The following is a 25385-nucleotide window of genomic DNA, read 5'->3' as shown; positions in this document are numbered from 1 at the left end:
TTTGGGGGTTGGTATTTTTGTATTCTTTATGAAACTCGTAAGGTAAAATAAGTGACAAAAATAATATTATTTGAACAACAGAGGCTGTGAGTATTAAACTATCCTTACACATAAATACCAGAGTATTCATTAATTATTGATCGCTCCAGTAACTTGAGCATAATGAGAGCATCCCTTTAACTAACTCATGTCCTTTGGTTCTTAAAGCTTCATCTTATAATAAAGCCTATTCAAACAACCAATTCTATTGAAGCTCTATTATTTTATGGGGAAAAGATGCATTTAAGTGTCTTGTAAAGGTATGAAATAGTGAAAGCAAAAATTATCCCTGGTAAACCCTTATGAAAGGTCACTTGTTTTGTTATCCACAGGATGAAGCAGCTGTTATGTATTAAAAGGTAATCAGCAAAACAGTTTACTGCCTGCTTGAAAAACAAGCTGCTTCTTAACTTTATAAACTATTCTTGGAATGACAAGCATGTGTTAAATAGTTGTCAGTTCGTTAAAGTTGCCCATATTTAAGTGTCATAACATAAGTAACACCAGATTAGTATGGGCACTTGTAGCTCGTAGTTCTTAAAAGTAGGTCATACTTTTAAGAACTTTGGGAGTGAACTACAGGTTTATGTTATTTAAGTCAACATGGCTTTATTGCAATTCTGACAAATTCTACATTAAAAGTCAATTATTTGCTGCTGGTTCTCCGTCCTTCACCAGTGCAGCAGTGACTTTTCTTCTACATGAAGCAGTCATTTGCTGACTCGTCGTAACCTCTCATTTCTCTTTAAAACACACCTGCCTGTCCTAAAGTACACCCTGCCTACATTCCTTTACTACCAGTTAATGCATTTTTCTGTTCATGTGCAGTGTAGAATGATAAACAACATGAATAACACATGCTCTTGTGTCAGCAATACATTATATGAAACCAACAGTGCTTATAAAGTGCAGCCTCCATTGCTTCAAAACTAATTTTTTGCACCCAGGGAGAAAATGAGTGTTTGACTATGAAACAGAGAACTGAATGTCAGAGTGATGTTGGCTTCAGTGTTGAGAGTTAGCTGATAAACCTGCAGAAAAAAGGTTGAGAGAATTTTGTGTGCCGATAGAAAAATGTATGCCATTTTAAATGAACCCTCCCGTTGGGCATTGAAAGCTAATCTCTTTTTTTTTTCCATGTATAAAGGTAAAAAGCATTTGGATTCCCACATTTTCATTACAAAGACTCTGTTTGAAGTAAACTATGTTGTAACTTTTTTTCAACAAAAGCTGATATTGGTGGTTTGTCTTGTTCGCTACGTGAGATAAATGTATGGGTTATAGTGGGTGAATGTGAGTTGTTTTCTAACCTGAACTCGTTCAGTCCATCCACCATACGGCTGTAAGCCAAGGCCCTCTGACTGGCATCAACTGACCGTCGACTCATCTTCATGGCCTTGAGAATGACACACACACACCTTTCAGATATTTGGCAAGTGAAGCTGACAGACAGAGTTTCATGAAAGGTTGAACAAGGTATGTGTAAAGGGGGTAGAGAGGGAAAGGGGGCAGGAGGGAGGATGTAGGGTTAAACTGGAAGCCATCCAGATATTAGAGTATGCCAACCACAGACACTGGTAAACAGAACTGCAGATATACACAGAATGACAACTGTATCAGCCAATCTGATAGCAACTCTGCTCATTACAAGAGCAAAGGGTGTAAGGTTCACATTTGAGTACTATTCATACCCGACTTCTAAATGGATTTTACTGACAGACTTGTTTCCACAATGTCAATTAGGGAGGTGATCAGGAATATAAATTCAGAAAATCAGCCATTGAAAAGCACGTTTGGAAGTGTAACAAATTAAAATTAAAGTAAAGCAGTAGTGTCGACGACAGTGAAAGAAACACAAAAGAGAGACATCAAAAATACAACATACAGTCAGTCAATAACCTCAGTAATAGAGCCAAACTCACCTGTTCGATGGCACTCTTGAGTTTGTTCATGTGACTTTCAAAAAGAGGGAAGTGGGAGAAAAAGAAATCCTGGAAGCGGCTGTTCTCTTCCGGGTTTGGCGACAGCATAAAAATGACCCCTATGGCAATCTTCTTCTTTCTAGCCACACCAAGGCTTGGTCCACCGCTTTCATCAGACATGTTGAAGCTCTCCTCAACTGACCTGATCAGGACAAGATACACAGGGAGTCAACTTCAGGGCAGGGAGAGATCCAGAACACCTTCTGAAGTTGATTTATGTATGCAGCTGCTGAAACATACTCTTATCATACCTTCCATATTCACTTGCATTCCTTGTTTGAAGACTATTTCTAAGTGTCTGTCTTGTACTTTTACAGCAAGTTGATGCAGTCAAATGCTTATATAACCATTAAATAGTCAACATACAAAAAATATTGTATCTATTTTAACAGTTAACATATGTGTCTTAGTATTATTTGCTGCTTGCTTCAACAGAAAATAGACTTTTAATCTTTTCATTTTTTACTGTTGCAGTAGGTAAACAAGATGCTTTGGTGCTGCTGAACTTTACCAACGAAAAGGTAAGAGCACACAGAGACTGACAGTTGCATTTTCAGTGCGGGCCAACACAGCATTGTCTAGTCAAAGCAACTTGTGTGGGAGTGAATGTGTGCGAGTGTGTGTGTGTGCCCAGCTGCCTGCTAGATTTTGAGGAAGCCGTTGCAGGTTAACCTTTATAAAAGCCTGATAGAAGCCCTGAAGAGGGAAGAGTAATGAAGGGAGGTTAGCTGTTATGTTAAGGACATGGTGGTGTATGTGTGTGTGTTTTTGATGTTGTGCAGTAAAGTCCAGGGGATAAAAACATGTCTCTCTGCCAAGCTTCCCTCAATGGACTATATGCATGAAAAATACTTTTTTTTTTTTTTTTTTTTTTTTTTTTACATTTTCTTCAATGCATTTACCATAAAGTGTTCTAAATTGTATCTTGCATTGATACGAGTGCCAGTATGATGTAAGGTTTCTCACCATCGGGGGAAGACACCATTTTCAAGGCTGGTGGTTTGGCTGCGTAGCCACCGACGCTGGTAGCTGGATGCACAGCTGCTTGTCAGCGAGGAGCCAGGAGATGGAAAGGGAGTGATCAACAGGCTGCTCAGGGAAGCTAAGGGGACAGATGGAGACATGGATGGAAGATACAAAGGGAAGGTTTTAGAAATCAAGGGAACAAAGAGAAGGAGGAGAACAGCAGAAAGGAATAGAATAGGGATCAGATGGAGAGAATGGTGGGTGACAGGAGAAAAGGACAATAATGAGTCAGAAAACAAGTGTGTAGGGTACCTGTTTCTCACCAACACACTGTGCAGACACACACCAACACACTGTGCAGACACACACCAACACACTGTGCAGACACACACCAACACATTCTTAGGGTGCACTCGCACTAACAAAGGTGTCCCGTACCTTGTCTAAGCACGATTGTCCCCCCTCCCCATTCCCCCGCTGGCCTGCACTCACACTGCTCTAGGCCTGAGCATGGTTACCTCTTGTATATAAGGTCGTAAAACAACACATGCATGGCGTTACATAATTATGAAGCGTGCAAAGTTTACAAGACAGTCGGACTCAAGAAAAAAGAAAAAGAAAAAAATAGGGAAGCGCTGTCGGGTCTGTGTCCGCACATCGGAGAACAACGTGGAGAACAGGACAGATATTTTACTGACTTTGTGGTTTATTTTGAGTCATTTAAGTCAGATACAGCCAGAACACTCTGGGATTTCTCCATAATGAAGGCTGTCAACGCTGCGTACCCGCATGCTTGTGCTCGGGAATGAACTGTTCCGTGCCAAATCACACCTCTCCGAAGCGTGCCTGGGCCAAGGAAGTGTACCGCGCTTGAGAACGGATCGGAGTACTCAAACTGGTCAAACAAACAGCACTTTAGTGGTAAAGCGTGCTTGGGCACGATACGGATTGCCTAGTGTAAGTGCGTCCTAAAACATTACAACACAGAGCTAGACAAAAATCTGACGGACAACAAAGCACAAAAGACCAACAGAAATACACAAAACATAATCAAAACACAAACACACCCATCCCTTTTTCACACTCACAACACACAGACTCCAATTACAGAAAAGCTTTGGTAAGAGATCTAATGTCAGCCAGCTTTGGTAAGAGAAAGCTTTGGTAAGAGATCTAATGTCAGCCAGCTTTGGTAAGAGAAAGCTTTGGTAAGAGATCTAATGTCAGCTAGCCTACTAACAGTCACATTGCAGTTGTTTGACAACCTGGCTTTACACCAGACTGGCATGGTAATAACATTCTAGCTACCCATACGTACATACAAACAGAACACAAGCCCTGATCACAGGGTTATTTACAGCCCATGCAGTAGGCTGTGATCAATGTTCACATGAGCAATTTAGATAGTGTTAGCTCTTTTGAGAAGAGGTAAGTGTAGATATTACTATGAGGTGAGCAAAGACAAATCATGATATTTAAATAAAAAGTAGAAACGTTTGACAAAAAGGTCCATGAAGGATAAGATTTGGGTTACAGAGGTAAGTGTTTATATTGTGTATGTGTCAAATTTGAAAAAAGGGCTCTCCAGCCAGACTGCAGAGGGGAGGTGGAGAGAGCGAAGATGAGAGGACAAGTCTTGAATTAGAAGCTCATTTACTAGTAGCGGGTATTCAGAGTTGCTATATTTAATCCTCTGCATGTGACCTGGGTTTCAGCAGAAAGCACAATTCCCCTCATACCAGTCATGCCAGTGGGGTATGGTGGTGTTTGTAGAGGGGGGTAGGGGGGCTTAGGGCAGCAAAGGGGTCAGTTTCCATTGCACAAGGTTTTTTCAGGACCCTGGAGGCAGTGTAAACACCTCTACACGGTCCTCCAGCACTGCATCATCTTACTTGTTTTTCCTGTTTTAATTTATTTTTGGGCTTTTTATGCCTTTATTGGAGAGGGGGGACAGTGGATAAATTGGGAAGAGAGAAAGTAAGTGGGGAATGGAGCCACAGGTGGAAATCGAACCTGGGCCACCCAGGACTCTAGTCTCTGTACATGGGGCATGCACACTAATAACTAGTTAGTGGTCTCCTCCTTTCTTTTAGCTTTAAGTCAAGAATACTTCTCGCAAATTGGTTAACTTTGAAGAATTGGCATTAGGAGGAGGAATATTCTCTCTGCCACCACAGCACAGCTCACCTTCCTGACTCCAATTCCATACACACCAAAATTGACCTCAACGCCTCTATGTTGTATTAATGAATGGAAACTGTGTGCCTCCTCTGCGTCTGCATGCCAACTCAGTGAAGTGGCCGCTTAGGAAGCACTGGTACTTATGTAACTGTTCACACCCTTGACCTTGAACAGTGTAGTCCAAGAAGGGTCAACCATTGAGTCCCAGGATGTTCTTGATATCAAAGCTCATTAAGTTCATTTATCACGTTTTGGAGAATACAGACGACAGCGCCAAAGATCAAAAAGGTTTTCAAGATAAGAAGGAGAAAATCAGAAGTTTCATAGTCCAATATTTTCTTCACATACTCTTCATCTTTTCTGTTACTTAAACTTTGTGGTCAAGTATACATGTGGATCTATTTCAAAGCTCAGCTGTAAAGCTGAAAGCTGTATGGAGTGTAGGTTAATCCAGGCTTACGCTTCAAGTCTCATGAACCTACCTGACCTGGCGATGCCGCTGTCCCTCTCGTCGTAAAGCCCTCGGCCAGGCATGTCCATCGGATGGCTGTGGCCTAGAGGAGACAAGAAGGAGAAATATGGAGAGAGAAAGTGAGGGTTGGGTTAAGTCAGAAGGGAGAGGGAAGAGGGCAGTAGGAGACCAAGTTCAATTCAAATGGAGCACTAGGCATGCTGAGGATGATTCATCATTGCCATGTCAGAGGCGATCATTTCCTATGTTTACAATTGTATGCCTTATAATTAGGATAAAAATGAGCTCTTCTTGTGAATGTCTGACAAAAAGACAGAGTCACCTGGAAGGATTTAAGTGGGGGCCATGATAAGAGCCGTTCGAATTCTCTAAAGGCTAAGGAAAGGTGGGTCAATGCTTCCTTTATAACCTCCTTTAGCATAGGATACACTGGACCATCCTTTACGAAATGAGATGAGATATGCCGCCCCACAATTCCTTGCGGCCGCAACATTTAAAGCGAGTCGCGCATCCGACTTTTCACAAACATTAACGATGATCGTAAAGTGACACAGATCATGTAAGGGATAAAAAGATAAGAGACGTTTTTATCCAGATGATGTTTTATTCAACATATTGCATTCACTTAAGAATGTATGCTTGTATGCTTAAAACATTATGTGTAGGCTATATCTTGCATAAATGTAACAATTAATTTCATACAATCATATTTATTTTGATGTTGATTTATGAGTGGACAGGAAGCTGATGGTTTCACTTTTGTTACTTGTAGCCTGGTAGTCTATATTGCTTTTATTTCAATCCCAACCTTGTGGTAATTAGGATTATTTCACCGGTAAGAAGGCACAGGGGAAAGTGTTTTAGATGCGCTTTTTGTAGTCCATTTTCAGAACATTGTAGTTTCAACACGGCGGACCCACGTCATTAACCTCCGCCGGCCCGTCGCATTAAATGACGTCGCCTAGTGGAAAATGTGGTCGGATTGACAGAGCCACGAGATCGCCTTTCCCTAAGTCCTTTATGAATTCTCCCAACATCTTTCCTTACCCTCATGACATTTTCCCCAGGGTTAAGGTAAAGTTGATAGTGAAAGGAGATAGGAGGGACAATTCGAACGCACCCTATGCTTCATGACCACACCAACATTGCATAACAAACAGATCTACACACCATGCCGACCTAAGGACAGCCAGAAACAGTATTCTTGATATGCTGTATTACAGGCTATTTAGTAATCACCACCAATTCACTCAGCAAGGGCAGAAGTATCTCCCCACCACATGCAAGAGAGGAAGGGAGAAAAAAAACACAGAATACCTCTGGAGAAAGAGCTCTCTGATCAGCATGACACAATGAATGATAGGAAATTGAGCTGAGTGGAAGTTAGTACTTAATTCTATTGCTACACTCAGTTTTCGTTGCAATGATACAAAGTTTCACTCACTTTAAGTTAAAATAAGGAAGATGGATACAGCTTCAATGCTTTGAGTAGCTATCTGGATTGTTCTGTTTCACAGAGAAGTGAAAACTATTCTTGGTAGGAAACATTAAGCTGATCAAAAAGCTCATCAAGAAAAATGTGTTTAATTCTTTACAGTGATGAATGAAACATGGGCAATAAAGTCTGTGTGAATGTAAGGGTATACAACAATGGTTGATCAGTTGATTCTCATGTAAAGAACAGAGTTTTTGCATTGGTCACTATAGCTGGTAGATATCTCTGGACTCTCTGTAAGTGGAACAGTGACTGAAATATTAATGGTTTAAATTCCCAGAAAGCAGATTAAGTGCAATATTGAGTAGCTTTCTCCTTTCCTTTAATAGCTTCATACAGGCGGCCCTAGCAGAAGGGATTTCACTTTTATCTGGTAAGGTGCAGTTGCACAGCAGGCTAGGTTATAACTGTATGAATGTTGGAGAAAACTTTGTCAGTGTGTGCACACATGCTGCATCATAAAAAGTTTACAGGTAAGAAAACAAAAGTATATTTTTAAACAGCCACAAAATATTAATGTATAAAATGCACGGAAGCCTAGAATTAATTGCCCAAGTATCACAATCAAAGTCAAAGACAAGTTAAAGTATGTGAGTGGAAAGACAAGATGAGAAGTAAGTGCAAAAACATTAACTAAAAAATATTCACCTAGACCAGTGAGAACCCATGCACACCTCTTTTGAATGCACACCTGCAGGCCTGGGTCAGCTAGTACTGGCAGATATATTTTATGACTTGATTGACAAAACGGTATGACTATGGCTTAGATTGTTTAAATTAACACTGTGATAGCAAAAAAAAACAAAAAAACAGAAGAGGTCACATATTCGTCTGATTTTCTCAGTTGTAGTTTGTATTGTTTAGTTTCACTCCAATTTTATGTGAACCAAAGCTTTAAAAAGATGTTCTCATCTGCCCAAATGAACTTTTCTCAGCAAAGATATCTTTTTTTCTTAGAGAGGATCATACCAAAGATTCCTTAAACAATTATTTGTACAGCTTCTATCTGACCCAAGTCATTTGCAGTCATGCTGTGATATTGCATGCTTTGACTATTGCTACCACTTCTAGTGCAAGAATCACCACACAGGCATGCAGCTGCCAAGAGTCAGGGCCTGTATCAACACTAGTGCTGCCCATAACTACGGGCTACAGGCATGCATGCAACTGGCACACATCAATCATGGCCAGTTTAAAGCGCCAACCTGAAAAGAAAGATGCGCTCTTGATGAGGCGCAGAGGGCCCTGTTCAGAGAAGGCCCGCCGAGGGCTGCAGAGCTGAGAAAATCCTGCGCAGCATCAACAAAATATGAAAAAGAAGAAAGGAAGAGGGAAAAAGACAACAAAACATGAACCATGGTTAGTGAATGAGTTAAGAGGAAAGCCAGCTGCCTCCTGTACTCTAAATATCTTGTAGTTGACAATTAAGTTACAGGAGCTTTTTTAGTCTGGAATGAAATAAAAGCAAACATCTGTTAGGTCATTTGGACAGACAATGAGACAGAAGACTGGCATCAGTCACAGAAAACACAACCAATCAAACCAATAAATAACAACATTTTTTATGTATCTACAAATTTATTATTTTTGTGTTTTCTGTGAGGATGACGCAGAGACAGTATACATAAGCATTGAATTTGCCCACACTTCTTTAAAAACATCATTCTTTTAGGACCCTGTCATGTTGTAAGTAAAACTGACACCATCTTTCACATAGAGTTGTAAGCACAATCATTGTGAGTTTCTGAAAAAGCAGAAGTTGACTCACAACAGCGCTATACTCTTTCGACTGTTTGATAGGATAAAGTTAGATTCTACATATTTACAGAGAAAACTTGCACTGTGTAGAAGTTCCAGCAGTTTGTGAAGTTATTGAAGGGGAGGAACAAGGAAAAGCTGTTGGCAGAGTCAGAGCCCGGATTTGAGTCAAACACAAGTGTTTAAATTCAGAAAGAGAGAATGAATAAAATCAGTTGCTTTCCTACATTTCTACCAAATAGATAGAGCCAATCAAAATATAACAATTCAAGTTGCACTTGATCTTATATTTAAAAGAATAACATTTATTTTGTGTGTTACTCTAATCAAGTAGTTCAGCAATTATTATTGTTTGGAAATATAAGCACTGACAATTGAGGGAACATAGGAAACTAAATAAAAGTGAGTGAATATGATTGTGTATAAGCTTCAGATGTCCATAACTTCCCTAGTAGTTATCTATGGTAAGAATAATGGATTTAAAAAAGACTCCCACTTTTCTTTCTATCCATTTTACCACAAATTATAAGAAGGAATTGGGTTGAGGGTATTTGTTGTAGCCCATGGTTTCCATGTTTACCTATGTTCCCAAGGAGACTGTTGGTCCCGGTGTTTTGATCAGGCCTCAGGGTGTTACTGTCCTGTCCAATGAACTCAAGACTGTCCTGTAACCTGTGAGGGATGACAATTGAGGTTAATCGTTAAATGAAATCGTTAAATGAAAAACAAATGACACTGTACATACATAAATATGTATATTACTTTTTTTTTTTTTTTTTTTATAAATGTAATTTTAACAACAATAACAAAAGATAAAGATAGTAGTTAAAAATAAATAAGTAACAACCAAACAAAGGGTTGGGGGAAAAAAAAGACTGAAAGTGAGAAACATAGACAGGCAGGGTGACGTGTCAGTGGTTGACATTTTGACCATAGTTGAGACAGACTGTAAGAGAAAGATGAAAACATGTCTGCGTGTAGAAGAAGCTGCTGTAGGAATCAGAGCATAAAGTGGGTGTGTAATTGTAGATAAGCATGTGAGAGCTTACGTGTTGAGACTGCCATACACACTGCCTCCCGTTCTGGCGGTGAACACCTTACTCAGCATCAGCTGAGGTGGCGACCTGATATGACGTTAATACAGGGACAAAGATCATTATGATGAGTGCATTTTGAGTGTCTGTTACATCTGACCCCATTTGACTCTTTTTCTTCATCGATTACAACATTTGAGGTTTAAAAACTACTTTTGGGGGAGAAAATATCAAATCAAACTGGATTGTATTTTTTTGCTTTTACTATACAGCTATCCCCATACCAAATATTAAAACTCTTTGTAAAAAAAAAATGATTCTGATTAAGACCAGTATCAGCTGTCATCGCTATACTTCTTACCTGATCTGGTGGATTTTAAGTGTGGAACCTTTGTAGCTCATAGCCACAGAGCCAAACATCATTTCTCCAAGCATTACCACATCGGACGAACACCTTGAACCCTTAGAGATGCACACATTTTTAAACACATGAGTAGTGTGTGTATACCTGTAGCTGTGAAAGTATGCTACATATGCATTACTGTAAATCTATCCATGCAAGATATAGTTCAACGTTGCATACAAGTTTCTGATATGCGTTACCTGGAAGCGCAGGCCCTGCTCCTTGGTTTCCTTGGTTTCAGAGGCGCAGGAGGAGGAGCTGTCCAGGGAACTGCTGCTACCTCCTGTAGGTCGGAGCTGGCAGCATTTCCCAAACATCTTCACCTGGCCTTCAGAGCTCTACAGGGTCAAAAAATAGGGTATTATACACCAAGTTTCTATAAACACAAAACCAATTTAATATGCAGAAGGTTCAAATTACAGCAGTCAAAATAACTGAAAGTATTGCCTCTTCATTCATGCAGAAGTGAATTTCAAGAGCTTAACCTTATGGTGAAAGGTACTTTATTTTTTTTATTTTGTTCACTGCTATTAAGGATACAAACATATTTATGCAGCCTCTGAAAACACACACATTGCAAAGTTGGTAAACCAGCCACAATCAGCAGCAACAGCTAAATTTATAAAGTTGCATTTCAGGTCGGCAATCACTTCTCATAGATAATTTGTGAAAAAGATGTGCAACAATAAAGCAACATTATCTGAGCCTTTGTAGTCGTGTGCACAGCTACAATAGATGAAATCAGATATTTATTTGTTTTGTTTGTGAAATGTTTGGGTACTTTTAAGAGAAATGATTCATTGATATGGCTGCAGATAATCCAATGAAGAGGCAGAAGGGTGTAGTCATGGAGACTTCACTAACATAAACATGAAAGAAAGTGACTAAGAGTACATGTCACACAAAAGTCACATTCCCCACATCATTTTAACAAGTCTGAAAAATGAAAAGGCAGATATGGAGTGAATCTCTTGAAGTAAAACTCCAAATAAAGTAGATTGTTCAGGTTTAAAAGGCGTAGAAACCTAACCCAGAAGCACTTGTGTAAACAGCAAACTAAAAGCAATGTGAGCTCAATCAGCCTGTGTCATGTGCCTTCTTAACTTGGCAGACTATGCAGGAGGAATGCATTTGGGAGGGCAGGGAGCAAAGGGGGAGTGTGGGTGTGTGTGTGTGTGTGTGTGTGTGTGTGTGTGTGTGTGTGTGTGTGCGCTTGTTTTAGCTAGGCTCTGGTAATGGCTCACTTGAAACCACTATTGCTGCCAATGTAAGGGAGAGGGAGAGAAAGAGAAAGAACAGGAAAACTTAGAGGCAGAAAGAGAAACAATGGCAAAGGGAGGATAGATTTGCTTCATTTTGCTTTATGTTTGTAGCTTGGTGTGTACATGTGTGTGTCGTGTGTATTCTTTTACACAAAAATGCTTAAAGAGGGTTATTGTTACACACATATCAACACAAATGCTAATGAAGCCAAACCAACTCTGAGCGAGTGTGTGTTTGTGTGTGTGTGTACATGGGCGTGTGTGTCCGCTGCAGTGCAGTGTGAGGTGTGTACACAGAGGCCAGCAGCATGTGACTGGCAGTCATATGACTCTTTCGGGAACTCGTGAGCGAGAAGCACTGCAATCATCCCCTCCCTCCCTCCTGCTCTCTCTTTCTCACTCCCTCCCCCACTTCAACCTCATCTCTCCATTTCCTGCAGTTTTCTTTCTTGCCTTTAGCAAATTTATTTTCCTCCTGGATCACATTCACATTCTTTTTTTAGGCATTTAATTACTTAAACATTACCCAACTCTTTTTGTTCCTTAATCTAACTCCTTACAATCCCCTACCTGTCAATCCCCCTTTTCTCTACTCCTCATTCACCTGACCGTCTGTGTTGCTTATACCTGCTGATCACTCTCAAATAAACTGCCTTTTGTTGAAAAATTAAAAACTCCAAAACAAAATTTAAAAAAAGGCCATCATGTCATGTGATGAGATTCAAGTCAAACAGTGGCACGCAAAGCAACGCTGCAGAATGCACCAAAAAATATTGACATCAGCCCAGGCAACACACACGCAAAGGACTCAGTCCTCTAACTGCACTGCTCTGTTTCATTATCTTTTTAAGAAGCTACTTCAAAGAAATATCCCTGTTTAATAAACAAATATATACATTGCATAACCTTTTTAATTGTTGTTCTATATCCTATGTGGGGCCTCTAGTAAGTGCAAATGTGAGAGCTAAGCAAATAGACAATCCAATTTTCTTTTGAGGTTGTCATGAGACAACAGGAGTGTGTCCTTGTGTTTCTGTGTGATGGAGAGGCTAAGACCTTAAAGGTGAGATAAGGTGAGGCATGTAAATTCTGGTCATGAAGCAAAACTGAGAGGTAAAAAGGGAGAGAGGAATGCTAAAGCGGCATGAAAAGAGACGGTGTATAAAGATAGTAGTTAGGCAAAGGGATAAAGGTAATGAAAGAACAAGGACTAACGATAGAAAGAAAATAATTTTGTAGAGCCAAAAAGAAAATATAAGTGGGTAGATAGAGAGAGCACCTGAAAAGGCAGACAGGTACAAATAAAGATAGAAAGTGACTTAATAAATATTTCAGAGATAATATAGGAAATAGTCTGATAATCAGATCAATTTATGGAGAGACAGTAATTAGTATATGAAAAGAAAAACAGAAACATGTGAGACAGAGAGGGATGCTATGAGTGGATAAATTAGAGAGGATTATTTTGAAGGAAAGATAGACACAGAGAAAGACACAGGGCAAGTGACACTGCTGTCATGTGAGGATGAAAGAATGCTGCTTACACACGGGCTGTCAGCTGAGGCTATTATTAAAGGATATAAGAGCCCCAGAACAAACCGGTCTGGGTCAGGCATGAACACATAGAGGCAGTATGAAAATATTAGGCATGTTATTGAATTAACATTAAATTGTGACCGTGTGTCATAGTTTGTTTGTAAAAACTCTGCTGGCCGGAGCAGCATGGGGCAGGCCAGTATCCAAAGAAGTCAGTCAAAAGACATAACTGTTAATGTTTGACAGGTATCATTGCACACATCCTTATTAGGACTGCTATACTGAAGTCAATAAAGACTTATGTCTCTTTGGCTGAAATGTTTTTTTTGACAGTAGACCAACAACGAGTCTCATGCACTCATTGGCGTGCAGTCATAGACTGCCTGTTTGACACGCTGTCAGAATGAAAAGATGATATACCCAAAGGTCCAACTAGGGACAAGAGTTGGAAATTAGCAATAGCTATAAACTCTCTGTGCAGCACACAAGTTTCATGCTTTGTGTCGAAAAACTATGTCAAATTGGATCCTCCCTATTAAATCAGTTCAAATACCATAATATCTGTCTTAAAGACAACCTTGCCCTCCAAAATCATTCATATGACTTTGTGGTATCCAGTGAGACTGGATCATTCTGTTTCAAACCACTGAGAAAATAAAACTTTATAATCAACAACCACTTATCAAAATGGTTGTTGCACATGAGCCTGCTTTTCTTTTTGAACAGATGTAATAAATAATCAATTCAAAGAATCTGTAGTATATTTCAATGTTTATTATTTTTAATAACAATACCATCCATCTGATCCCTCTGTCAGACACCTTTCACTGTTTTGCAGCGAGACGTCCTGCAGAATAAGCAGGATAAGGTGCAGCATGTGTCCTCTGAACATTCTGACACAGTCATATGACATTGCAGCATGTCACGCCTGTGTGGCTTGTGTTTGTTTGTTTGTTTTATTGCTTGTGCCAGTCTCTAGTGTCGGCTTTGCTCTTTTAAATGTCAGATTTCAAAGCCTTTTTACTTTCAACTTCGACCTGAGCTAAACACGCAAATGTTTTTGAATAGGCAGATGAAAAGGCAGGATAATAAAGGGTAAACAGAGTTAGCGTTACAGAAATGTGTGGTGCAATATTTGTTCTCATCCTTCCTTCTTATCAAGGGAATCTTTTGAGGTTTTAGGCTTTTAAATAGTGTCTGCAAATACTCTACTGCATTGGTTGACTGCTAGTATTAACTAACTTGGTACATGAATGGCATTTCTAAATGACAACAGCTTCACATAAAACAAACATGTGACTCACAGTTATGGGGGTTTCCTCCGTGCCCCTCTTCTTGGCATTGGAGTCGAAGAGGACATTTCTGCCGCGCCTCTCACAGTCCTGGTACACTATCAGCCTGATCTGACTGGGCTCCAGCTGGGGGACTGGCCAGCTGGGTGGATAAGAAAGAAAGAAAGAAAGAGGTTATGGTTTAGTAGCTAAAGTTGTTTCAGTTATGTTCATGATCAATAGTATAGAAAAGCAATAACCTGCACACATTCTAGATTACACAAATACGACATTCAATATTAACTGCAGTTATTCAGTCAAACCTACTATACATGTTTAAGTAAAAATAACTCACAAAAATATAGCTCTGTAGATATTAAAAACCAGAAGTGTAGATATATAGATATAAGAAATTGTAAGTGTACACATACAGGTATCTGAAAGCAAACTTGTTATTTGAGACATTTAACTGTGAATCTTATTAACAGCTGAGTTAAAACCCCTACAAGCACTGTCTTTAATGATACCAGAGACCCCTAGTATCCATAAACTCCCAAGACTTTTTCTTCCTGAAAAAATTATCAACAAGTCGTAGGATTTCTTTCTAAATAATGAGTTGGTGGGGGAAAAATGTAACAAAAATTTGATTGAAATAGCTGGATTATTGACATGTGTTTCCAGTCTATAAATCATATCAAAACACTGGAACTCGAAATGGGTCAATATAAGAGTGATATTGCATGTAAGACATTTTAAGCTGTCATGTACGTTAGTGGTGTTGCATTTCTTTCTCTCAGTAAACAGTTAAGTAATCGTTAAGCAGTTTTGACTGCAGCTTCTTCTGTAAGACTGTTGCTAGGTAACCTGTTGTGTCATTCATCCTATTTCATCAATGCTGGTCATCTCAGTAATATTGTTGCATATTTACACCTCTCTATGGTATCAACAGGCCTTCACAAAGCTCAGGCAACCCCTTTTAGCTTCTGGGGAATGCTGGTCCCCTGGTTGATTTATAAAGGGGCTATAAAAATGACAGGGGATTGGACCAACAGATAAACAGTCGAGGATTTTGTGCCTGATCTGATGGATAGAGATGTGTCAGGCAGATGGACACAGAGTCTGACCTAAATATAGACTTTTATTGGGAGACAGGGAGCGTCCCTTAACCAAAGTGTTTACAGTAAATGGCTTTGTGGGGAGGGGTGGAAAAGGAACAGTTAAGTCCATGTCACTCTCCAACAAAATAACACACACAAGGCCAGATTTAGAAAACAGCATTTCAGTTGTTCGTCTATGAGCCTTGACAGGGCAGGGAATACCTGTCAGTGAAAGTTTGTTCGTGCATTACCATATGTGGAAGCTATTATTTACACAACATAGGTGTCAAAGTATGACCAGCATTCTTGGCAAAATTATTCAGTCTTCTTAAAATCCGAAAATTTACACTGTATGGAAGATGTGCCTCCATGCAGGGATATAATTACAAGCACTTCAGTTTTAAGACGACTTTTAGATACAAATTGCTGGAGCCGCAAAGATGAGTGTCAAGTTTTTGCTGTTTCCGGCTAATAAAATGGAACCTTTTTGTAAATTATTTACTATTTTTCTTTGGCCTTCATGACAGCAGATGAAAAATCTTTGGGTTTGAATTGTTGATTGAACAAAGTGTTAGTAGCAGCCCTAAAAGTACAGATTAATGTTAAAATGTGTTCTAGCTGTTCTAGTGATGTTCTTTGACTTTCAGGGATCATTCAAAATAAAATAAAAACAGTGTCGATCAAGTCACAAATACATGTTTACTTTTACCTATAATAAAAATAGCTTGGATTTAAATAGTGTTTTTGGAGGGACCCAATTATGCTTAACATTGAGGCAGAAAATGTAACCCCCTGTTTACCTGGCTGGTTACAAAAAGGTGACAATGCATGCGCAGCCTGCACAATGAGCTCAAAATTGCATTGTATGGGGTCAGGTGAATATTCAGCTCCAAGTCTTGTGAGTAAGATTACAACTCAGCTGGTTGTTTTAGTCTATCACATGCCTCTTTCATTTGGACTACAGCCTTTAATAAGTGGGTTATTTAAACATTTACCTTTGCTTTTGTTTTTATGTAATCAGCCATTGTGCATTATTGCTTGTCTTGGTAAACACACATTTATACTATTGAGTCAGACGAATTGATGATGTAGTAATCTCAACATTTGCTGTTGTAATACAATTTTAAATGAACAAAAGTTGATCAGATATGAGGGCAAAAGTTGCAAAAAAGAGATGTCTTTGTCTTCAGATCAGCCCAGACGACACCGGCATATTTTGACACCATGTTCACTGCTCCCTTTGTTTTAAATATAACAGAGACAAAACACAGAGCGAGAGATGTAAATGAAAATCCATATGCAAAATGCAATAATTAAAAACAGCAAAAAAGCCAGACCATTTTAAGGAATGGAAAAAGAAGGAGAAAATATTTCCACTTGCAAGATGAAGACAACAAATAAAAATGAGGTTCACTACAAGAGCAGGACCAGAGACAAAGAACAAAAGCCGAGAGCAACTAACAAAAACAAGATTGCTTAATGTGAAAATGAAGTTAACACTGAAAGACTATGGTGAGAAGTACAAAATTAAGCCTACATTTTTAGAGAAAAGATCAACAGCAAAACAAGAAAGTCTTGAAGTAAACATAAAAGGGATTGAATGCAAGGCGAGGCAAAGGAGGAAGTATCCCATCGGTGAGCTTGTGACAGTCACAGCGCTGACAGAAGAGAGAGGGGAGTCATTCATAAAAGCAGCACATGACTGTTACATACTTGTACTGCGTTGACCTCGATTGTCTGAACCACAATTGACTTTAACGTTCTCGGGCAAACAAATATAGGTATTTATTTCCTTGAAGAGCCCAACAAATAAATCCCCATGACCAGTTTTAATTACATTTTTAAAAGTGAGCCTCTTTGAAATGATTCAAGTTATCTTTCACAGGTATGGAACATACACACTCTGACCCAAAACTCCACCCACACACTCATTAATGTTCATTATATAACATTGACCTCAAATGATGGAATCAATCCCCATCTTCACCACACTGCCCGATTCTAAAAACATACAGACTCGTTCTCCCAATCTGCAAGTCTCGCCTAGCTGAAAACAGCCACAGGTTGACAACATACCACAAAAATTCAAACAAACAACAACACAGACAAATAATGTTTTCCATCCTCAACCAAAAATACCATGCCCATTTGGATGCACACAAACCTGGTTAAACATTACCAACTCCTACCTGGGCATCATGGCGAGTCTGCCAGTCTTTCCCCAGCCCTCTCCCTCTCCCTCTCTATTCCTCTCTCTTCTCTTAGCCAAAGCAGTCTAAGAATAGCGGTGAACTAAATTCACACAACAACATGAGACTGTCAGGTGATCGCAGGAGCACTGTGTGTGCTGGACAGTACAGAGGCAGCAACAGCAGTGAGCCCGGACTGCTGACTGCCCGAAAGTGCTGTGATAAGAGGGAGCAACAGTGGGGATTTGTTTGTGAGTCGATTCTTAATCCCGCTCTTTTTGTTCCTCTCTCCCTTGCGTTCCTGTGTATCTTCCTTTATCTTTCTCTCTTGAATAAACAAAGAAAATATCTGTAAATGTAAACCCTTCCTCTTAACAACTGCAAGAGCAGGGAGGGAAAACATGTTAAGGGAAAGCTTTCCAGAAGTTGATTATACTAACTCTTCCTTTACATAAAAATGGATTATGGTTAGAATATTGACACATGCCAGCTTAATGACATTTGTAGCAAAAGTAGCAAAGACAGTAGAAAGTGTAATATAACTCCTATACCAAGAACATCAAGCAAAAATCCATGAGTCATTATTAAAAATGTTGAACTCTGGTGACTTCCAGTAAGTGACAAAGTTGAATGCTGCATCATTTCAATAGTACATGAGCCTTCATTCAATCATTTTACCATGAGGTTAAAAAGTATGAAAAAGAAAATGAGAAGGAATCATTTAATTCAAATTAGAAATTTGGCATTTCACTACCTAACTGAACTGGTTGCAACCTTAATGTTGATGCATTTTATTCTCTCTGCAAAAGAAGGACAATTCTAAGCTTCACTTGGTTGGAATTTATTCCAGTAAAGGTCACAACGGAGCAAAAAGGTTTTCTTGACTGACATCAGCCTACTTACTGACCTCAAAGAGCCCTTGCTCTCTCACTCTCTCTCTCCTCTGCTACTGGAACATCTGTGAATGTTTGTATGTTTGTGCGTGTGCGCCTGTGTGGTGTGATTGTGTGTCAGTGTTTTTCAGAGACAGTTACATAAATATACCCTCAGTCCAAGCTGTCTGACGTTCTTCCGGCTGTTTAGGTTTCTGGTAAGTTCAACAGCTTATGAAAGCTGCAAACCTTATCAAAGTCTTATTATATATCCGCTTTTATGACAATGTATTATTTAAATTGTTCTGTAAACATCTAAATATGCATGTATACAGTAAAGAACTAATTATCAATAATTCTTACTGATGTGCTTCTTCTGTTATTTTGTATTGTTATTTAGATCAGTGGTCCTCAACTGGTGAGTCAGGGAGCTGTTTTCAGTGGGTCGCAAATGTGTGTCTGGAAAAAAACTGTCAAAAAGACTGTGAAGCCCTTTTAAAACATGTGAGTTTTGTTTGGTGTTGTTTGAATATACTGACATTTATTAAAGCTTTTCTTCTGCTGAAATTTTGTCAAAATGTAGCCTATTGAACATATTGGCTCATTTGTGGCAATCAGGCGACTTTCCCATGACAAGACTGAATCATTTCTGCAAGAAAGATACTCATCACTGTAGTAACAGAGAAAGACAAACATCTTATCTCTTGAATCTCTCTACTCATAAGTCTGTACACTCTCAAAACACATACACTTAATATTTATTCTCACATCTGCATGTGTGTCAATCTAAATGCTCTCATGTAGAGAATGTAGAAATTAGCACGAGTGCTGGACTAATATGGACTAATTATGGGTCACTGGTGGCACAGTGGTCATTGGCGTGCCCCATATATGGAGGCCATGGTCCTCCAAGCGGGCAGCCCAGGTTTGAATCCCACCTGTGGCTCCTTTCCCGCATGTCATTCCCTAATCTCTCTCCCAGATTTCCTGTCCTCTCTCTCCATTAAAAAAAAGGTACAAAAAGCCCCCAAAATCTTTAAAAAAAACAAAAAAAAATTATGTTTTAATTATATAACCCTGATCGAGGGATACTTTGTTGTAGTTTAAAGGTCCAAGTTTAAAAAAATAAAATAAAATAAAAAATCAGTTTCTCTTCCTTCCTTTTCCTTGATTCTTTATTTTACACTTAGTATTAAGACTACCTGAAGGAGCTGGTCCACACAGCCTGTAAGCACCTGACTACTACATACCTGCCGGTTTCTGGTTGTGTAGCATTTGGGACTTCTGCATTCCAGCACTCACATGATTATGACTAAGTAAAGACGCTGCAACACCCAGATGTTACTGCTCTCAACACAACGATCGATTGATTAAGCAGTCACATAGTCTGAGCGAGGTGTATATCAGATTAAATCATTCTATTTGCAGAGACAAAAGTCCAAGTATGGTAGTTGTAGGCAATAGACAAAAACAAGTGGTATTATGTAACATTGTAGAATCGTTTGGTTAACAAATAAAAAACAAAATATTTAGTTAAACAAAGACAAACACCAAAAAGACAGAGAAAATATGTGAAGTAATATTAAACAGAATTTTGGTTCAGATTGAGAACTTCCTTTTTTGATGCCATTTCCTTCATTGCGTCCTTTACAGCTCTTAAATATGGCTGAACAATAAAACATCATAATGCAGAATTAAGATAATAAAGATTATCAACTTTAGACATTTTTCACGTAGTCAGTGATAGTCATGCAATGGCAAAGTCTCAAAGAAACTGATTTTTAAGGTGAACACGTTTTATTATCAGTGTTAATGTCTTTTCTTTTCTCTGCTTATAACTGGCCTCAAGCTAGAAACTAGGTGAAAAGGGAACTCAGTGAAGACCAACGTTGTTAGCGCTAGCTTGGCTCGTTTGTGTGTTGTAGATATTAGTTTGAAATTACTATATTTTATATTTTGTAATAATCTTTTCCGAGAACATTTAAGCATCCCACCTAAAATGCTTGAAAAGACAACTTCAGCACAATGTTATTAAGCTACAGGTACTTGTAAAACGTATGGCTTGCATCAAAATTAGGTTGATACTATTCAAACTTGCAGCATTATCAATCTATAAAATCAAAATACAACCCAATATTGTAAAAAAACAAAAACAAAAAAAAACTTTATGATCTTAATAGCCTCGTCCTATCCTAAAACAAGTTATACCTAAATATCACATGTCTATCTTCTCTACCTTTGAACTGCCTGTATGTGTTATCTAATTCCTTTGTGTACAGTACCACTCATCTTCTGAATCAGCACCACATGACTGTCAGGGAGTGATGAGAGTGATGAGCACATGACTGTCTTCCAAAGAACCACGTTAACTTACCATTGAGCTAATCAGCAGGGCAGACAGCTATGTAGAAATCAGGATGTCAATTTTGCTTTCAAAGTGAAAAGCATAAGGTGACCATAAGCATAAACGGTTAAATCCACAATGTGACCACTGCAGCAAGTATTACACATGAAAATGTAGCTTTTCTTTCCTCTTTGCTCCATTTGGTTATGAAAGGCACAGAAAATGTCATATGACAGACATGAATAATTGCTGAGCCTTAAAGCAAAGTGATTATACTGTCAGTCATCAGATCCTGCCTTTCTCCCACCTTCTCACTGTCATTTAGCGCTCCCTCCTTTCACATCTAGAGGCTGAAAGTAGGCTAATTAGGCGACTTTTTGGTTTGACTTTCACAGTCCCAGCTGACGGAGTTATCACACAGATGGATTTCTGTGGATGTCTTTTTGATCACCTAAACAAGGTTTCATGTACAAGTTTTTGAACACTTAAAATTATCTTCAAGCTTAAAGTAACATTTGGATGAACATGCAATATATCTTTTGATAGAGGTAATCCAAATCATCTTATCAAGCTTAGATGACATATTTTTAACCTGAACCCTAACAGTGAGAACAAATAAGATGGACTGACACATTTTGTTGCAAAGGAACAAAGAGTAAGTTCTAAATCCTCACTTTGTTGAACTGTATTCAAAAAGTAAGGTACACAATGACAAAGTGTTTGTAGAGTATCACAGCCTGCGGTTCATGATATGACAAGTTCTAGGGTGCCTCCTGCCCTTGTGTCGTGTAACAGCTAGTTAGGGAAGTTACTAATCTGACTGCAAGCGGCTGCATTATAGCCGTTTGTCGGGCTTACGGACTGCCTCCGCTCCAGCTCTTAGCCTGTTGCTAGGTTGACTGAAGGTTTGATAGTAAGCATTTCCAATATGGCAAATGCCATGCATGGGCTTCCAAAACAAGCCTTCGGAAACCAATGGGTAACGTCAGTCAGACGTCATTCATATTGAGCCTGTGTATTTTTCATATCATACTATGTATCGCATGTAGAAAAGATATCGCAATTACAATTTTTCAAATATCACGCAGCCATAGTCTGTAGTAACAGCCACTTTGTAGACTCGTGGTGGCAAATCAGTTGCGGTTTCCTCATACATCTTTTCCACTCTCGTAGCTGTTCTCCTTTCACCAAACTTAATGGGAGCATATCTCCAGACACAATTTTTTTTGCTTTTAGTAGGCTATTTTTTTTATTTGCTCTGCTATCATCACAACGTGCGCCAACAGGTTTAGCAAATGATTTAACCATCACTTTTCCTGAGTTACTCGAATAATGATGTCACGCTAACACCTGGTACCGCAGTATTCGATTAATCTTACCCTTCCTATGCATAACTTGTAGCCTTCATAAAATCAAAACAGTGAGTTATAAAAATATGAAAGAAAAAAAAGAAACAAACCTGAAAAATGCAGTCTTCTTTTTTTATTAGGCCTGAATGATATTTAAAACAATGTGCAGTGTGGGATTACTTTGATCAATAATTTGATTTTTTTTTTAAAGTAAGTGTAGTAAATACAGAAATATTACGCATGAACTGTGAAACTGGAAAACAATCACCAACAAACACTTGTTTATTATCGCGACATCTATAGTGGGGAACTGTATAATATGGTCACTAATTACAAAGAAGTTGTCATTTTACAGTTTGTCATGTTGGTTACATGGTCATTTACCAGTTTACTATCATTTAGAAAGGTCACACAATTGTCAACATCAGCCAAATATTTACCCAGGTCTAAAGAAATATAATGCAATATGCTTAATTCGATGTCCTCAAAAACAGGACATGCAGGCCTAATTAGATGTTAAGCCGACATACTATAACTCAACAGAAAGCTTCCACGTGTGTGTGATGTGTGTGTGGCTTTTACGTAAAACTATAGAGACTATATCTTTACAATGACCCTGCAGTTCTAAGAAGCCAGAGTGTGGTCACTTAAAATAGCCCTGATAAGAACCTGATGACAGTCGCTGTCTTTACAGAACCCTGGCAGGCCTGCAGCTTTTGCACCATCACAGAAGAAGCCTTGAAATGCAATTGCAAAACTTATACATAAATCTATGATCTTAACAAGCTTCAAAATGCTCAAGTACCCAAAATACAGAGTGTGAAACAAACACACATGCACCTCACTCTACTTGTCTAGCTTGTAGCTTTATGCCAGTGACTGAAAAAGCAGCCATGTGATCTTCCCACAAACATGAAAGCCTAAGATTGATGAAAGAATCACATGACACACAGAGTTATGAAAGTACGCAGTGCAGGGAGGATGCCACTCCAATCAGGAACCTGAGACACTACGTATCAAGTAAAATACCAAGAAATAAGCATAGCTATACACAAATTTAATGTGGCATTGAACTGCGTTACGCACTATGCAAAATCATGTATTTTTCCAGAGGGAGGAGGAATGTGAGATACAGCTGACCCTGAAGTGAGCTGCAGACACAACCAAATTTGATTCAGTATGGTCTTAGGGCTGGTATCAATAAAGAAATTAAGATAGCAATTAAAGTCTGTACAAATGCCCATTTCCAACAAACCTTAACTTACAATATGTATCAAAAATGTATCAGGTAAAAGCTATTTTGGTTTTGAATTTTAAAATACAACTCAGGTGACTCCTACTAACACATACAACCACAAAGACATATTGTTTTCCTAATAACATTAAAGGTTTAAACATTCAGAAGAACTAGAATCAGTATCACCTTATTGGTAATATCTATATATCTATACTGTGCCTTTGTAAGGTTTATTTTTGCTTCGAGGACAGTGGATAGAGTCAGAAATCAGGGAAAGAGAGAGTGGGGAATGACATGTGGGAAAGGTCGTTGCCACAGTTCAGATTCAAACCGAGCTGCCTGTTTGAAGGACTATGGTCTCGGCACATGGCGCACGCACACTAGGCTACCGGTACCCTGATTGTAACTTTTTTTTTTTTTTTTTTAACACCTCTTACTTGAACTCACTCTCAGCCAAAAATAGCTTTATTGAGTTACATGACCCCAGGTCAACAGTCAAGGAAGTTTCCTATAGCAGGCAGAGGCCATGGGCAGCCAGTACAGGTAGTGTGGCTCTAAGTGGGGAGGACAAATCTATTGGCTGACGAACAGGCCACTGACTGGCTGCAGGATGAGCCAGGAGCTCTCAATGTAATGTACAGTATGCTGTCCCTTGTCAGGTGCTGCAGCCAGGGAAACAGGAGAGGGTCTTTAGGCTTCCATCTGGGGTCAGCCAACCTGCTGCCCTCTGAGGTATTCAGGAGGGCACAGGGATGTGCTATGAAATGGTTTGGGTGATGTATTATATAGGGCATCAGGGTAGCTAAAGTGTGAATGGCTTAAAGGGGAAAATGAACTTCATTATTAATAATGGGCCTTTTAATTTATTGGTTTGGCTTTTCTACCTTCTACTGTATCTATCCAGAGATTTAAGGTGTGTCTTTTTATTGTGCAGGTATTTTTCATTTAATTTCATTAAGGACATCATTATTTTGGGACAACCTCCCTCAGTTTTTAAGGTGATGTCTTTCAAGCCTTACTACTAGGAATGGATTGAAACATCTTCTTTGCATTTGCTGTATTACAAAATCATCAAGTGCATAATATAATGGATGCTAACTGCAGTATGACAGCCAATTAAATTAACATTCCTATCCCCTGTTAATCATTTAAATATGAAATCCAGTTCACCAGAGCTCTCCCTTTTTTTCATCATTATCCACTTTTTCTACAATTCCCACCTCTTTAATCTATTCTTTCTTTACATCTAACTGGACCATCTAAGCTTCAATTTTACAGTACATCAGATGATCTCTTCCTTATTAGAAAAAACGTCTCTCTTTTCCAAATATTCTCTCATCCAGAATCTTGTTGACTGAAACGGTGTACTGTATTCAACAATATCCTGCCATTCAAGTATTCTCTTCATCCATCAGTCCTTCCTCTTGCCTTCCTTTTTACATAGTTCTGCTCTCCCCAGAACAATTCATGCCTAATGAATGGAGAGCTCATGCACAAGGTATGAAGAGCACAGCTGACTATGAGTTAACATAAACACCTGGTTCTTGCCTACTCTCGGATTGAAGCCAGCCAACCACAAACACACACGGCTCTGAGCACCTTGATGTCCCCAGAACGTCTGCTGGCACAGACATCAGGCCAAAGGGCATAAAGCCCCACAACAAGGAGGTAAGATTTCTAGTCCATTGGTAAATAAATCCACCATTGGTGACAGCAGGCTCAGAGCAAGATTTTCCAGTGCAAGTGTGTTTAAAAAGAGCCTTTTCCCTATGGTGGCAGTCCTGACCCTGACCCAGAATGTGTGTGGGAACATACACAGGGAAACTGAATCAACTCAGGGAGCATAGAGTGTCGTACTTCTCAGGTCAATGATGTATGAATGCTCATGTAAGTTGAAT

General features: G+C 39.1%; 1 protein-coding gene across 3 annotated transcripts in view; it reads right to left on the bottom strand.

The window, feature by feature from the left end:
- Nucleotides 1-25385, bottom strand: part of fnip1 (folliculin interacting protein 1) — a 39425-nt gene that overhangs the window by 12276 nt on the left and 1764 nt on the right. The window contains exons 1-11 of one of the 3 annotated variants that reach the window (XM_065962879.1): nt 17686-17851; nt 14433-14562; nt 10531-10668; nt 10289-10389; nt 9943-10017; nt 9474-9565; nt 8341-8424; nt 5651-5722; nt 2988-3123; nt 1962-2163; nt 1350-1435 (exon numbers count right to left, since the gene is read on the bottom strand). In XM_065962879.1, coding sequence (XP_065818951.1) covers nt 1350-1435; nt 1962-2163; nt 2988-3123; nt 5651-5722; nt 8341-8424; nt 9474-9565; nt 9943-10017; nt 10289-10389; nt 10531-10668; nt 14433-14562; nt 17686-17696 — 1127 coding nt within the window. In that variant the 5' untranslated portion in view covers nt 17697-17851. Of the gene's footprint in view, nt 1-1349; nt 1436-1961; nt 2164-2987; nt 3124-5650; nt 5723-8340; nt 8425-9473; nt 9566-9942; nt 10018-10288; nt 10390-10530; nt 10669-14432; nt 14563-17685; nt 17852-25385 lie in introns of those variants that run through there. The other 2 variants (XM_065962878.1, XM_065962880.1) reach the window with 2 other exon arrangements.

Source organism: Labrus bergylta, chromosome 14 (genome assembly GCF_963930695.1).
Source record: "Labrus bergylta chromosome 14, fLabBer1.1, whole genome shotgun sequence".
Lineage (NCBI taxonomy): Eukaryota > Metazoa > Chordata > Actinopteri > Labriformes > Labridae > Labrus > Labrus bergylta.
This window is presented reverse-complemented; position numbering and strand designations above follow the sequence as displayed.